This window comes from Malania oleifera, chromosome 9 (genome assembly GCF_029873635.1).
Source record: "Malania oleifera isolate guangnan ecotype guangnan chromosome 9, ASM2987363v1, whole genome shotgun sequence".
NCBI lineage: Eukaryota > Viridiplantae > Streptophyta > Magnoliopsida > Santalales > Ximeniaceae > Malania > Malania oleifera.
The window spans coordinates 17,071,546-17,086,805 of NC_080425.1; the positions used below are offsets into that span (position 1 = coordinate 17,071,546).

At 39.0% G+C, this 15,260-nt stretch overlaps 1 protein-coding gene across 2 annotated transcripts in view; it reads left to right on the forward strand.

The window, feature by feature from the left end:
• LOC131163802 (uncharacterized) overlaps positions 1 to 10,841 on the forward strand; it is a 33,371-nt gene extending 22,530 nt beyond the window's left edge. The window contains exons 9-10 of one of the 2 annotated variants that reach the window (XM_058120559.1): positions 1,984 to 2,061; positions 10,548 to 10,841. In XM_058120559.1, coding sequence (XP_057976542.1) covers positions 1,984 to 2,061; positions 10,548 to 10,614 — 145 coding nt within the window. In that variant the 3' untranslated portion in view covers positions 10,615 to 10,841. The remainder of the gene's footprint in view (positions 1 to 1,983; positions 2,062 to 10,547) is intronic. The other variant, XM_058120560.1, reaches the window with a different exon arrangement.
• The last annotated feature ends 4,419 nt before the right edge of the window (positions 10,842 to 15,260 follow it).

Sequence of the window (15,260 nt, forward strand, 5' to 3'; positions counted from 1 at the left end):
TGGTCACCCTAGAACCCCCGAAATCCCAATCCTTGAATGGGCTTGGCTTTGTTATTGGCTTTTGAGAGGGTTCAGGATTCCAAGAATTGGAATGCTTGATATTGTTTTCACCAGTTCTTATTTTGTTGGTAGATTTTGGTTCTTTAGCTTGATTTGTTGTTGTAGTTGGTGTTTAATTAGGGGTTCCTTTGAGTGGTAATCCTTGAATAGTTGCTTTTTTGGGATCTTGTGGTTGCTGAACTTTCCATGCATCTTGATACTTGGTGGGGGATTTCTACTCCTTGGGTTGTTCAGGATTCTTGATAAGGTTGCAGTTTTTTTTTTTAATTTATTATTATCAGTAAAGAGAAAATATATTGGCAAGGCATCAAGGGGATGCCAACCTGTTGTACAAAACATCAACCACTCTGTAGAGTGTCACAAACATCAAGGATTACATTATGATTGTTAACAATTTTCCCACTAAGCCCGCTAGAAACAGCAGCAATCCACTGGTATTTGCAAGTCTGAAGCGGAGTAGTTGTATCTTTGAAGGGTCTCTTATTTCTTTTTTGTTTTTTTATTTTTTTATTTTTTTTCCAAGCACATCGAAAGATGGCGAGAGGGATGAAGTCCAAAGCCTTTTGCTTCTCCTTGGTGGCTCTAATGCCTTTCTGAGCCCAAATCTCCCCTCCAACTGAATTTTCGTAACCCCCTGCTGTCCAGTCAAGGATGAACTAGGTTCCACAAGTTCCTTGTCTAGGGTCAGTGGAGAAGAATGTGGTTGACTGATAAGGTTGCAGCTAAGTTGGAGAGTTATTTTTATTTTGTCATTATTATTATTTTTATTTTTAGGCAAGAGGGGGGGGGGGGTGTTTCTTTTGCCTAGTAGGGGGAGAAGACTGAAGAGGGGCCGTTTTGGTAGTTGAGAAGTGCTTTGGAGGCCTAGTTCTGAGGGTGGCTTAGGTCTGGGTAATTTGGTGTAAGAACACTGCCTTAGTGAGGTAGTGGCTATGACTTTTTCCCCTTGGAAGTCAATTCTCTTTGACGTAATGTGATTAAGAGCAACTTTGGCTTTTAGGAAAATGGATGGGATTCTAGAGGCTCTAGTTTTACGATGAGAATGTTATTGAAGTTAATTTCTCAAATTGATCTCTTGTTGATGGTTCTCTGTGTTTATATGAGGAATTTTTGGAGAGATGTTTTTTCTTTTTGTATGGCTTTCACTTGCCTCTATAACATCTTTATTCTTTTTAATGCTTCTATTGCTCTTTTTGGAGGGGTTGCCGTTGGGAATGCTAGATTCTCACTTCTTCAATAATCTTGTGAATCTTCTTCCTCACCCAAGTTGTTTTCCCATATGTTTCCCTGTAGTAAAGTTGTGGTTGGAAAGCCAAGGTTCAGTCTTAAGGCCAAGGCCAATGTTTGGTTAGCAATCCTGACAGTTCTACAATCTATTGCAAATAAGGTCTTATAAAGGCTGTATATCTTAATGTTTGCATGATGTGCTTTTGATGTGTTTTATCTCATTCTCATTTTTCTTGCATTGCTCTTTGGATTTTTGTTTTCTTTTTGAGTTTGGATTTTGGAGAGGAATGAAGTTTAGTGTATTTGGTTGTTTTTAGGGATGAGCTTTTGTCTCTGTGGTTGCTTTACAAGACTATATTTTTCTTGTTTCCTTGTGGTCTTTTGCATCTAGAGGTTTTAAAGTAGTGAATTCTACTGATTTTTCAAGCTGATTAGAAAGCTTTGCGGGCTGGAGTTTTACTTTTACTGTTTTTTTTTTTTTTAATTCTTCTTCTTCTTTCTTCCTCTTTGTGGAGTATGGTTTTTCCCCTTGGTTTGTTTCTTTTTCTTAATAGCATTTATTCTTTTATGAAAAAAAATGTGATGTTTAGGCTGTGATGCTTTGTATTTGTGATTTATTTAGGAGCAGTACTGTGCTACATTACCTGTCCTACATTTAAAAAATTTTACACTGAACTTTCCCCCCACTTCCCTCAGGTACTACTACAGCAGCAGTTTGGGCTATTACTATGACCCATCCACAAAATTGTATTGTTGTGCAGCATCAGGACAATGGTAATGCACATGCATCGTTTTTTCTGTGGTTTGGATTTTTTTGTGCTTTTTTTTATTCTCTTGATAATTACAGAAAATATATTAAGGAAGAAGAAATACTTAAAAAGAAAGGGAAAAATCACCAACACAAAGAAAAAAGTGAAGGAAAAACCTAATGTTAACTAATTAAGAAACCCCCTCTTTAAGTTTCTGTCGAAAATACCTTCCTCTGAGTGGATATGTGGAAGTATGTTATGATGATCCAGAGGAACGTGTGGTTTCTGAACTCATTTACATGACCCAAGAGGTCATAATTCACAGAACACTGCAGGTTTGCTAATTCTAGCTGCCTTTTTTCACCTTTCTTATACCACTTTTCAGGCAAACTTCATTCCTCCACGATCAGACATCCATAATCCCTGCTATCCAATAATTGTTGAGCTTCTAAATCTTTCCCATTACTCTCCTCCATAGGAATAGTAAACATCCAATTTGTACACTGTTGCTCTTTACCCAGTCCATCTTGAAAGTAGTAGTCTTCAGACCTTCCTTAGGAGATGGTGGCACATACAATATATCCCAAAGTAAGTTTTGTGGTATTATTTTCAATTTAAGCTTACTTGTTGATTTAGCCAAGTGTGAGGTTGTGGTTAACCTAAGAAGGACCAATATCGGTATGTGACATGGATACAACCCAATACCAACATATTGTTCTGGAAATTTGGAAAAAAAAAAAAAAGAATATGGCATGGCATGGATACGGTGATTAATCTAGGTTATATATATGCATGTTCTTCCTTTCAGATGACAAATATTTGGGTAATTTTAATTTAAAATGAAATATAGGCATCAATTTATGCACATGCTACAAATAAATTCCATCTACAGTTGTATATTCATTAGATATATTCATATCAGATAATAATCAACATCACAACCATCCAACAAAAAAAAAAAACAACACAAGTAAATTAAAAATAATTTTGTGTTTATCAGTTTACACAAAATGAGAGGGAAAGAGCCTACACTGGCAGTGAGCCATCACTCTTCAGCCATCCGCCACCAGCCACCAGCCACCAGGTTCATCCATCAAATGTTTTTTCAGTAAGCAGGAAAAAAAAAAAGAGAAAGTGCAGAGAGCCAAAGGACTCTTGCCACGCTTACACGGGTGATGGCTCATTGGCTCATCAGAAATTAGGGGGAAAAATACAAAGTGGCTGTCTGGAAGATGGCTTGGTCTTGGGGGGACCAGAGCCAAAGAACTGAAGAAGCTAAATCAACGACTTACTCCCTCTGGTCTGTCGCTGCTCTGGCAGTGCCAGTGAATCCTGGGAGGTCTAAGGTGAATTGTGCCGCTGTGCATGCTCACAGTCTTGCAGGGTGCTAGAGCTTGAAGCGTCTCTGCATCACTTTACTGTCTCCTTGATTTTTTTTCTTGACTGTGTTCTAGACAATGATGGAATTAAGGGGAAAAAATACCACATTTTGGTCTCAGAAGTATCCCAGCTGTCACACTATGTTTAGCTGTGTCTAAAAAGTGTGAGAAAAGAAAAAAAATAATTTCTCATTTGTCAAACAGATGTTGGTATCCGACACATGTTCAAGGAGTATGGGGAACCTAGTGATTAACACTATGTTGGCCAATGTCATTTGAAGCGGCTGTGGCATCTAAATCCCAAGAAAATTCAGAGATGACTTTGTTAAGCTCTATGGCATTAAAATTGCTTCTACGTGTACACTTTCAGACCTCCCTATCTCCACACATAGAAGTGCGCAGTAGAATCATGTCTAATGTTTATATGTTCTATTTGAACATTGTGAGCTATGATCAGCTGTATGTTGTGCTTTATGGTGCCTTAGCCCCCGTTTGGAATGAAAATAAATACTTACTGTGAGCAATACTTAAATTAAGTACTTGTGTCATAGTTAAGGGTTTTGTACGCTAGGGAATCTTTTTAAAGTGGGCATGGTTTTAGGACTCCACTTATGCAGTCGTCATACTCGTAGGCTTTGATATTAAGTATTGTTCAACTTTATCCATAAATTTATGCATGTCTCCACTAACATCCATATGATTTCTTCATCTTTGAGGCCATTCCACTTTACTAAGAACTTGTGTAGTTGTTGCTTCGATGATGTGAAATCTCTGTGTTAGGATCTCTCCAACTTTTCATTTTGAGGTCTTAAGCGGTGATTTGGTTGACTGCCTTTTGGCTGGATATATAGCATTTGGGATGAATTGCTTGAAACACAAGGTGCACCTTTCTCTAGGCTGAATTAGCCTTCTATCACAATCTTGTGGTGACTATTTTTTCAGGATGGAGCTTAGCAAATATCCAGTTTCTCATGTTGAAGTCACGAGCCTAGCTTGTTCAGGACATTATGCTTGTTTGTTACCGCTTGTATCGTGCGTTTGGGATGAGTTTCTATCATATAAATACTAGTGTAGGTTTATTTTCTACTAGTTGTTTCTTCGTATGCCAAATAAGGCAGTACGACTCCTTGGACACTTTGACGCTTCCTAGTGCCAGGATGAGATTTGCATATAATGCTCTTTAGGGGAGGGTGAGTGTCCATCAATCTTGTAAAACTCACTAGCTATTGTCAACGTGTTTAGCATACTTGCTTCCCTCGCTAAACACAATGTTAACGGAGGTGTTGTTAATGAATTGCATTGCTTCAATGTTTACTGCTTGCTTGCCACTACTTTCATAATTGCTTACTGCTTCCGCTGATATTTGATTGAATGTTAATGAAAGTGTTTCGTGGATGAATTGTGGTAAACGATAGGTTGGTTAGTTAAGCAAGAGTGCTTTAGTTAGTGCTGCACGGTCCTTTCACAAAGGTGTGAAAATAGTCAGCTCGTGACGCCTGGTATCAAAGCCAAGTCAATGGTAACGTGAATTTAGTTACCTTCGTTGTGGGATTGGGAAAGCTTTGGTAAATGACCATGGCACCAACCAATGCTGAGAGAATTAGCGTGCTAGAAGCATAGGCTGAGAGCCTGAGACAACAGTTAACAATGTGGCCACAAAGATGGGTTGAGGGAACTTGTTGATGAAGTGATAGGATCACAAAAGCATCAAGCAAGTTTGATAGGTGAAATGTCAGAGGACTTTCACCATACAGTGGAAACTTTGCAATCGCGGATAGTTGATCTAGATTCAAAGATGAATATGATGGTTCTTAGTATGGGAAACTCTAATGCTTCGGAGTTTAGCAAGACAAAGTTTCTAGAACCCAGGACGTATGGGGGTGCCTGTGGTGCTAAGGAGTTGGAGAACTTGTTTGATATGGAGCATTACTTTTGCGCTATGAGGACGGCTTCAAAACAGATGAAAGTGGATATTGCGACCATGTACTTGGTTGGTGAAGCCAATTGTGGTGGCGTACCAAGTACAATGAAATTGAAAATGGAAGCTGTCTAGTGGATAATTGGGTAGACTTGAAGAGAGAGCTCAAGGCCCAATTATTTTCTTAGAACATTGAGTATAATGCTAGGAAAAAGCTGAGAGACCTTGAGCATACTGGGTCAATCGGGGAATATGTGAAATAATTTTCTGCTTTGATGTTGGGTATAAGGCTCATGTCGGAGAGGGACAAGTTGTTCTATTTCTTAAGGGGTTGAAGTCGTGGGCAAGAACTGAACTTTATAGGCAAAGAGTTCAAGATTTGTCCACCGCACAAGTTGCCATGGAATGCTTGACTGACTACGCTGGTGATAATACCGCTTCGTCCAAAGAGTTTGGCGGAGGTGGAAATAGTGGAAAGTCTTTCAAGAAAGGCAAACCCAAAAGTGGGGGAGCCAACTATAGGGCATCAACCTCAAAGGAAGCTTCATCGTCTCGAGGGTTCAACACACCTAATGGAAAGGGGAAAATTTCATGCTACTTGTGTGGAGGCCCTCACAAAGTTATGGAGTGCCCACACAGAGTTATGGAGTGCCCACACAAGGGATCACTTAATGCCTTATAAGCTTCCACTTCGGGACAAGTGGTGGAAAGCGATGGGGAAGAAGAGGATACCCTGAGGGTGGGTGCAATGCGTCAGGTGAGCGCATTGTAAAAGCAGATGAAAGCTCCAAAAGTTGCACAAGCAAAAGGACTGATGTTTGTGGACTTGAGGATCAATGGGAAGAGTACCCGCGCTATGGTGGATACTGGGGCTACTCATACTTTTGTTTCATAGTTGGAAGCATGGAGACTCAACTTATCCTTGGAGAAAGATACGGAATGCATGAAAGCAGTTAATTCTGTAACCCAGCCTACTCTGGGAGTAGCCAAGCAAGTGACTGTGAAGCTTGGGCAGTAGGAAGGTCATGCGAATTTCACAACGGGGCCATTAGATGACTTTCCAATCATTTTAGGAATGGAATTATTGAGGGGCATGAAGGCAGTGCTGAAGCCTCTACTGGTTCCCTATGTCTGATGGGAGATCACCTGTGCATGGTGCAAGCCGTTGTGACGAAAGGAGACGATGAGAAGTTCCTTTTAGCCATGTAATTCAAGAAGAGATTGAGAAAGGGTGAACAGACATATCTAGCCACGGTGGTGGTAGATGAAGAAGTAGGCCAAGAGCGGGTGCCTACGATCATCCAAGTGATGTTGGATGTGTATAAGGAGGTGATGCCAAATAAGCTGCCTCATAACTTGCTTCCAGAATGGGGTGTGGAGCATGAGATCGAGTTGTTGCCATGAGTGAATCCACTTGCTAAATGGCCATATCGGATGGTGCCTCCAAAGCTAGCAGAGCAGAGGAAACAACTTGATGAGTTGGAAATGGGATATGTTCGCCCTGTCAAAGCACTGCTCGGAGCATCGGTGTTGTTTTAGAGGAAACATGAAGAGTATCTACGAAAGGTGTTCGACAGGCTGAGGGGAAACAATATGTATGTGAAGAAAGAGAAGTGCTCTTTCGCTCAGTGGAGCAACAAATTCCTTGGTCGTGTGATTGAGCTAGGTCATATCCGAAGGGATATGGAGAAAGTAAGGGCGATTCAAGAATGGAAGATCCCTATGATAGTGAAGGAGTTGCGTTCCTTTCTTGACCTTACCAATTATTACAGGAAGTTTGTAGAGGTTCGCGAGGAACGATTCCAATGACAGAACTCGTGAAGTAAAGGTATTATTGGCCGCACATGCGTGATGATGTGTTTGATTATACCCAAACTTGTCTCACTTGCCAACAAGACAAGGTGGAGCGGAGGAAGATTACAGGGCTGCTGGAGCCCCTATCAGTATTGTCCAAATCATGGGAAAGTGTCTCACTGGACTTCATCACCAACCTACCCAGAGTGGGAGATGTAGGGTCTATACTTGTGGTTATAAACAGGTTTTGAAAGTATGGTACGTTCATAGCCATGCCAAAGTACTGTTCGACAGAGGAGACAACACTTGTTTTTTGTGAAAATTGTGAAATATTGGGGTGTTCCCCAAGACATTGTTAGTGATTGAGACTCTAAGATTCACCAACAACTTTTGGACAGAACTTTTCTGAATCCTTGGTTCGCAACTTGAAATCTCTGAGAGTTATCACCGACGACAGACAGTAAGGGCGATTCAAGAATGGAAGGTCCCCATGATAGTGAAGGAGTTGCGTTCCTTTCTTGACCTTACCAATTATTACAGGAAGTTTGTAGAGGTTCGCGAGGAACGATTCCAATGACAAAACTCCTGAAGTAAAGGTATTATTGGCCGCACATGCGTGATGATGTGTTTGATTATACCCAAACTTGTCTCACTTGCCAACAAGACAAGGTGGAGCGGAGGAAGATTACAGGGGTGCTGGAGCCCCTATCTGTATCATCCAAATCATGGGAAAATGTCTCACTGGACTTCATCACCAACCTGCCCAGAGTGGGAGATGTAGGGTCTATACTTGTGGTTATAAACAGGTTTTGAAAGTATGGTACGTTCATAGCCATGCCAAAGTACTGTTCGACAGAGGAGACAACACTTGTTTTTTAAGAAAATTGTGAAATATTGGGGTGTTCCCCAAGACATTGTTAGTGATTGAGACTCTAAGATTCACCAACAACTTTTGGACAAAACTTTTCTGAATCCTTGGTTCGCAACTTGAAATCTCTGAGAGTTATCACCGACGACAGACAGACAGACGTAGAGATTCAATGCGCTACTGGAAGAGTATTTGCATGATTTTGTCAACAACCAAAAGAATTAGGTGCAATTACTTGATGTGGCTCAGTTCTGTTTCAATGCCCAAAGGAGCTCAACAACCAATAAGAGCCCTTTTGAGCTTGTTACAGGTCAGCAACCGCTGTTGCCTCGCACAGTGGGCAAGCCATACAGAGGAAAGAGTCCCAGGGCGTACATCTTCACTAGAGAATGGAGATAGAATGTAGAGATTGTCTGAGCCTATCCGGAGAAAGCTTATAAGCAGATGAAGAAGTGGGTAGATTAGGGAAGAAGACCGCAGCACTTCAACGTAGGTGACTTGGTGCTTGTTAAGCTTAATCCCGAACAGATCAGGTCACTATGAGGATGAGATAGGAGACTACTTCGCAATATGAAGGACTAGTCCCCATCTTGGCCAAAGTCAGGGAGGCCTCATACTCTGACTTGGATGAAAGTGCATCTTGTGTTTCACGTCAGTTGCCTCAAGCCATTCAACACCAACACCGACAATCCAAGCAGAAGTCAGTCAAACAGAGCCGAGTTGAAGACAGTGCAACCTGACATACGTGAAGTTAATGATATCCTTGTAGATGGAGAGTTCATATCCTCAAGGAACAAGCGGCGGGAGTTCTTAGTGGGAAAGACCTTGGTGATGAAGAAATCAGCTAGAATTTTGCGAAAGATATGCAACCGTTCGTAGACAAAGTTGAAGTGTACCTAGTGTCAAAGTCTATGAGGACGCCGACCGCATAAGTGGGGGAGCATCACGAGCGTAGCTTATTCAGGGCATTATGCTTGCATGTGACTGCTTGTCTTATGCGTTTGGGATGAGTTTCCATCATGTAAATACTAGTGTAGGTTTATTTTCTACTAGTTGTTTCTCTGTATGCCAAATAAGGTAGTATGACTCTTCAGTCACTTTGATGTTTCCTAGTGCCAGGATGAGGTTTGCACATAAAGCTCTTTAGGGGAGGGTGAGTGTTCATCAATCTTGTAAAACTCACTAGTCTTACTGCTATTGAGTTTTATAATGATTAATGAACACTCACCCTCCCATAAAGAACTGTTACTCTATTTTAGTTTCGGCACTAGGAAACATAAAACTGACCAAGGAGTCATTCCCATTTTACACAAAGGCATTGACACACTCAATGAATAAAATCTGTACTACCATTTACATGATGATTATCCATCCGATGCACTCTCTCTAGCTGTAGGAAACATCAATGTGATTGAGGAGTCGTACTCTTGTTTTCCACCAAGGCATTACTCTATCAAAGGAATATAACACACTAGTATTTGCATGATGGTTACCCACCCAGCGTGCCCAAGACAAATGGTCATAGGTAAGCATAAGGCCCTTAACAAGCTTGGCTGGCGATACTTGGGAATGCATGTTGCCCTTAAAAAAAGGCTTTTTGGACTTATGCCATCTGTTGGACATTGTGAATGTTAGAATCTTCAATGCTCAAACAACATCCACATCATCTTCTAGCTGTAATATGGTGGAGTTTCGGGGTGTTGGATGTATGAGTGAACTAGTTTTCTAGCTTTTGTGAATTTGGGTGTATGGATGAGTAAGGGAGGATTCAGCAGCTTCAAAAACTGCTCTGTCTCTCTCTCTGCACTGCCTTTATTTATTTATTTTTTCGTTTTTTTTTTTTTTTTTGGGGGGGTGGGGGTTGGGGTTGGTGGGGGGCTTGGAAGATGTGGAGGTATAAAAGTTGTCTTTCTCCTCTGTGCAAAGTACTTCATCCACTCCCAAGGCTGATATTATTTCTGAGCTGATCTAGCTGTTGCCCAAGAGAAATTAACAATTGACAATACCAACTCTCACTAAAGTGGTGGTCCAATATGGTCTGCAGTTTCAGCTGCTGCAATTTCTCAGAGGGATCTTTACCCTTTTTTTTTATGGTTGTAATAGTCATGACTCTGCACCAATTTGCTTCCCAAGCAAATAAAGGCCACTTTAGTTGGGAGCGCAGTTCCAAATAGCTTTCCATGGAAACTTGATCCTCCCAACAGCATGATTTTTTTTTTTTTTTAATCTTATTGTAGAAAATTTTAACTGTAAAAAGGCTGCTGTTATTCAATTTCCACCGAGTCCGTCTTGACCTTTTCTATCAAGTCGCGCTCCATAAATGTTATTAGAGGCTAGAGAAGGTTTCCAACTTCCATTCTTGTGCATTCTAATTGCAACTGCATACATTGTAAGTTGTTGGGGGGGGGGGGGGGGACTGCTGAAGAGTGGGATTGGGGCTTACTCTAATGGCAAGTAAATGTCAGTACATAAATCTGTAGGCACATGAAACAGCAAATAATAAATATTTGTGGCCTTCGTAACCAGTTTTTTCTTCCTTCCAAAACATGCAGGTACTCATTTAATGAGCATACAGGTGCTTATGAAGAAATTAATGAAGTTGCATCCAGTGTGAGCTGAAGAAGAAAGTTTTGGAACTTCCAAGTGTTTGTACAGATCAGAAAGGCCTAGAATCTCGGATAGCATTTGTTATTTTATTTTATTTTTTTATTCCCATCTCACTTTCCAGTTCAAGACCCAAGTGCACCGGATGTATCTGGTTTATAATCTTGTTAACTGTTCTTACCTCTCTCATCTTGTTCGATGGATGATAATTATAAAACCAAGGCATTAATGCTTTCTTCTCATCTTTTTGGACTCCACATACGCAGGGTTTTGTGTACGGGGGCCCCCCCCCCCCCCCCCCCCCTCCTTTTTTATTAAAGAAAGCTTTATTTTGTTTTGTCTTTATTTTTTCTATACCCTATAAGATAGGGAAGTGGAAGTTCATTACTTGCCAACCAAATGCATGCTAATAGACTAAGGCTAAGCAACTCAAAACAATGGTGAGTGGGAATCTGGCGGAGCAGCAAAAAACCCTTGACGCAGTACAGCGAGCATGCATGGTGAAGTTGTCAAAAACATGAAATTCCTGGTGTGGAATGCTTTTTTGGCAGGGGGGAAAAAGCTTTTGGTCTCATCTAATGATTTGTTTGGTATCTAACAATGGAATAGAATGAAATTGGTCTTTCTCATTATACAACTTTTTTATGTCATGTGGAAGTACCAAACATTGAATTAGTGTAGGCGCAGGAAGATGGATGAGAATATTTACGTCGAGAGTTGGAGGCTCAGGCCATGTTTTGAATTGGACATGGTGGAATAATATGACGCTAGAAAAGGGAATAAAATGATGACAAATAAGATCTGTCTAGTCGTAAAACATAGCTTTTTAAAAGAATTATAAAAATATATGACCTTGTTATTTGGTTTTTAAATGGTTGCATAAGAAATATAGAAGAAAATTAAGAGGATATATACATTTTTTAAACTTTTCTTGATAAATTAATAAATGGGGTGGTATTTTTTTGATCATTTGAAAATTTAAACATGCAAAATAAAGTATTTTTTTTTACAAGTGAACAGGCTTCTACTTTCAATTGTTATATTTTTCAATCCCAAGGAGAAAAAGACTGAAGAAAGCACTTTTAAACGCATACAAAGGCACATACACAAACGCATATATTTATTATATATTAGCCGAGGAAACTTCTATCATCCTTCAATATCATGGACCTGTGGTTATTCATTGTCCCCCCCACCTCCCCACCCTCACCTATCGTTATTATTTTATTCAAAGCCCATTGTCCTCCCTCAGTTGATGGAGCGTTGAATTCTTGAGTAGTGGTCTGCGCAAGAAAGTCTTTTTTAGTATTATAAATATAAAAATCAACAATTGCGGGCTGCGGCACTGCTGCATTTCAAGCTTTCCGTGAGTTGTGGTTTGGAGTTTTGACACACCTCATTCCCAGCGTCAATGGCTGCCTGCCTCAGCTATGTGCGTGCAGTCATTGCATTGGCTGCCATACTACTTTCACATCTCATTTTAAGCTACCACATTCAAAGTCAAATCTCTTTTACATACATAAGATAAAGATAGATTAGATACATGGCAGCTAAGCTTTCTCTTTCCCACTTCTTTGGGCAAATTCTTTTCTTCCCCATCCTATGAACCTAAGTGAAAATGGGTATCAAACAAAATCTCTTTTCCTTTTTAAAAATCCAAGCTGACTCAGGAGTCAGGAGTCAAGATGGGTGGCGTGGGCCATTCGGTTCCAGGGCCCACCAAGCTGGGCCTGTTAAAATGGACCGCATCTCAGTGTTGGAGGAGGAATTGGCCCACCATTCATCTGATGCAGGGATGAGATTGGGTTTTAATTATTTTATCATCAATCCCAATCAAATATTCTTTTCTTCTTTTCTTATTTTAAATGCTCCTTTGGGATGGTACGAGGGTTTAGTTGCATTTAAGTTTACACACACTTTTGAATTATTTGTTTGTTTATTTATTTATTATTTTATTATTATTACTTTAAAATTAATCTACAATAAGAGAAAAAAATGTAAAGACCAAGGATATTTTTTTTAGAGGTGTTATTAATGCTTTAAAAATTGTTACTAATATTAAGTATTTTTATTCTTTTTACATAATGTGATGATGAAATCAAGTTGAAGGCAAAATTTAATGAAGTGAAAAATTATTTATTGAGTAATAAATAATTTGACCCGATTAATATTTAATAGGGGTCTTAGTTATTTTAATGTGTCAAAATATTAATATATGTTATAAAATGATGCAGAAATTAATTATAAAATAAATAGAAACCACCAGAAAAATAAATGAAGAGAAGATCAAATTTACGTGGTTCGATGTCACGATCCGCCTCTTTTCACACCGTTGTGAAGGGCCGTGCGGCGCTAGTTAAAACACTCTTGCTTAACTAACCAGCCTATCGTTTACCAACATTCATCCACGAAACACTTTCATTAACATTCAATCAGATAGCAGCGGAAATAATAATCAATTCATGAAAGCCGTGACAACCAAACAGTAAATATTGAAGTAAACGTAATTCATTAACAAATCCTCCGTTGACATGTTATACTTAGCGAGGGAGGCAAGTAGGCTAAGCACGTCGACAATTGCTAGTGAGTTTTACAATGACTGATGAACACTCACCCTCCCTTAAAGAGCTTTCTGGGCTATTCTCACTCTGACACTAGGAAACATCAAAGTGACCGAGGAGTCATACTGCCTTATTTGGCTTACAATGAAATAAATACTGGAAAATAACCCTACACTAGTATTTACATGATGGAAACCCATCCCAAACACACAAGGCAAGCGGTCACAGGCAAGCATAATGCCCTGAACAAGCTTAGCTCGTGACATTCGACTATGTCTACTTCACGGGCGGATGAGATCAACAACTTTACTATCACGATAGGAACTACAAAATGATATGGAACCGGCCCTGTATAAGATATCGGAACCGGCCCTGTCTCTCATCTTCACTAATCCTTTCTATGTTCCTCACTTCAAGCATGCAATATGTATGTATAAGCGTGTTATATGTATGTCACAAATGAGAGGGAGAGGGTGCCCTTTTATAGGGCAAGAGGCGGAAGATGAATTAGTGCATACATATAGGGCAGGTTCATAGGGACATGAGGGGACATCCACCTATGTTTTCATAACAATATAATATTTTATTATTATTGCATTCCAAATCTTAAATTGGAAAAACAACGACTCCTCCTGCAATTTTTGTAGCAATAAAACCTCAAGCTAATTGATAGAGACATAAAAATACTTAAATAAGAGAATTATATAATATTTATAATTTTTAATTATAATTTGGATAATATAAAAAATTATTTGTGTCAAACCCAGCATAACCTAAAAAAAAAAAAGAAAGATACAACCATCACCTTTTTATTTAACTGAACAACGACAAATTTGTCTATTTTTAAAAGGAAAATTACATTTTATATAGTTTAAAAACAAAAAATAGAAATAAAATTCAGATTTCCCAAACTACACATGCCTTGCGTATGCAAAAATATATATTACACACATGCAAATGTTCTTTTATAAATTTATTCAATAATAAACCCCTTTTACACCCAAAAACGAAAGTAAAAAACAAAACCACAGCATTAATATTCAATCACAAGAATAATAGAAAATCTTTTTTTATTGTATTGTAGATATTAATATTACGCACGTTGTCTGCTAAATTTTTACGGAAAACAAGGCTTTCAAAAGAAATGAGGGGATTTGATTTCCGTGCGGCTGGAAGTAGAATCAAAATTCAGGAATTTTCATTTCCTTGTTTGCTTTGACAAAACTGGAATCCAAACAGGTTGATTTTTCAACTTCACTAGATGCCAGCTTCTCATGATCTTGCCTACACTTACGGATAAACATTGCTCCCCAAAATTTAGAAGATTTTTTTTTCCCAATCATTTTTTTGTTCCCCCTCAATTATTGTCATTATTTTTTTTTTTTTAAACCCATTGCGCTCCCTTGGTGGATCAACTCTAGCCTCTAGGGCTGCGAGTGCTGATTGAGAGTTGGATTCTCTTCGAGTAGTAGTCTGCGCAAGAAAGTCTTTTTTAGTATTATAAATATAAAAATCAACAATTGTGGGCTGCGGTACTGCTGCATTTCAAGCGTTTCGGAAGTTGAAGAGTTCTTTTATTTCTTGAGCTGTGGTTTGGAGTTTTGACGCACCTCATTCCCGGCGTCAATGGCTGCCTGCCTTAGCTGCAGTCATTGCATTGGCTGCCATACTGCTTTCACATCTCATTTTGACGGCACCTCTTTAAGCTACCATATTCAAAGTCAATCTCTTTTACATACATAAGATAGATAGATAGATAGATGGATGGATGGATACATGGTAGCTAAGGCTTCTCTTTCCCACTTTTTTGGGCAAATTCTTTTCTTCCCCATCCTATGAACCTAAACTAAATTAGGGTCACACAACCACAGTGAGCCGAGAATGATGAATTAATTTAATTCTTCTTTTTTCTTTTTTGTTCTTATTTATACTAATTAAATTGACGTGCACCATATTAATTTTAACAGTTTTTTTTTTTTTTTTTTAAAAATTGCATTAATTTTCTTGATTATGTGCAATTGTACATTACATAGAATTATTCAAATACATTCCAATTCTTTTATGCTAGTGATATTTGTCAAAAAATATGTTTATTTTTAT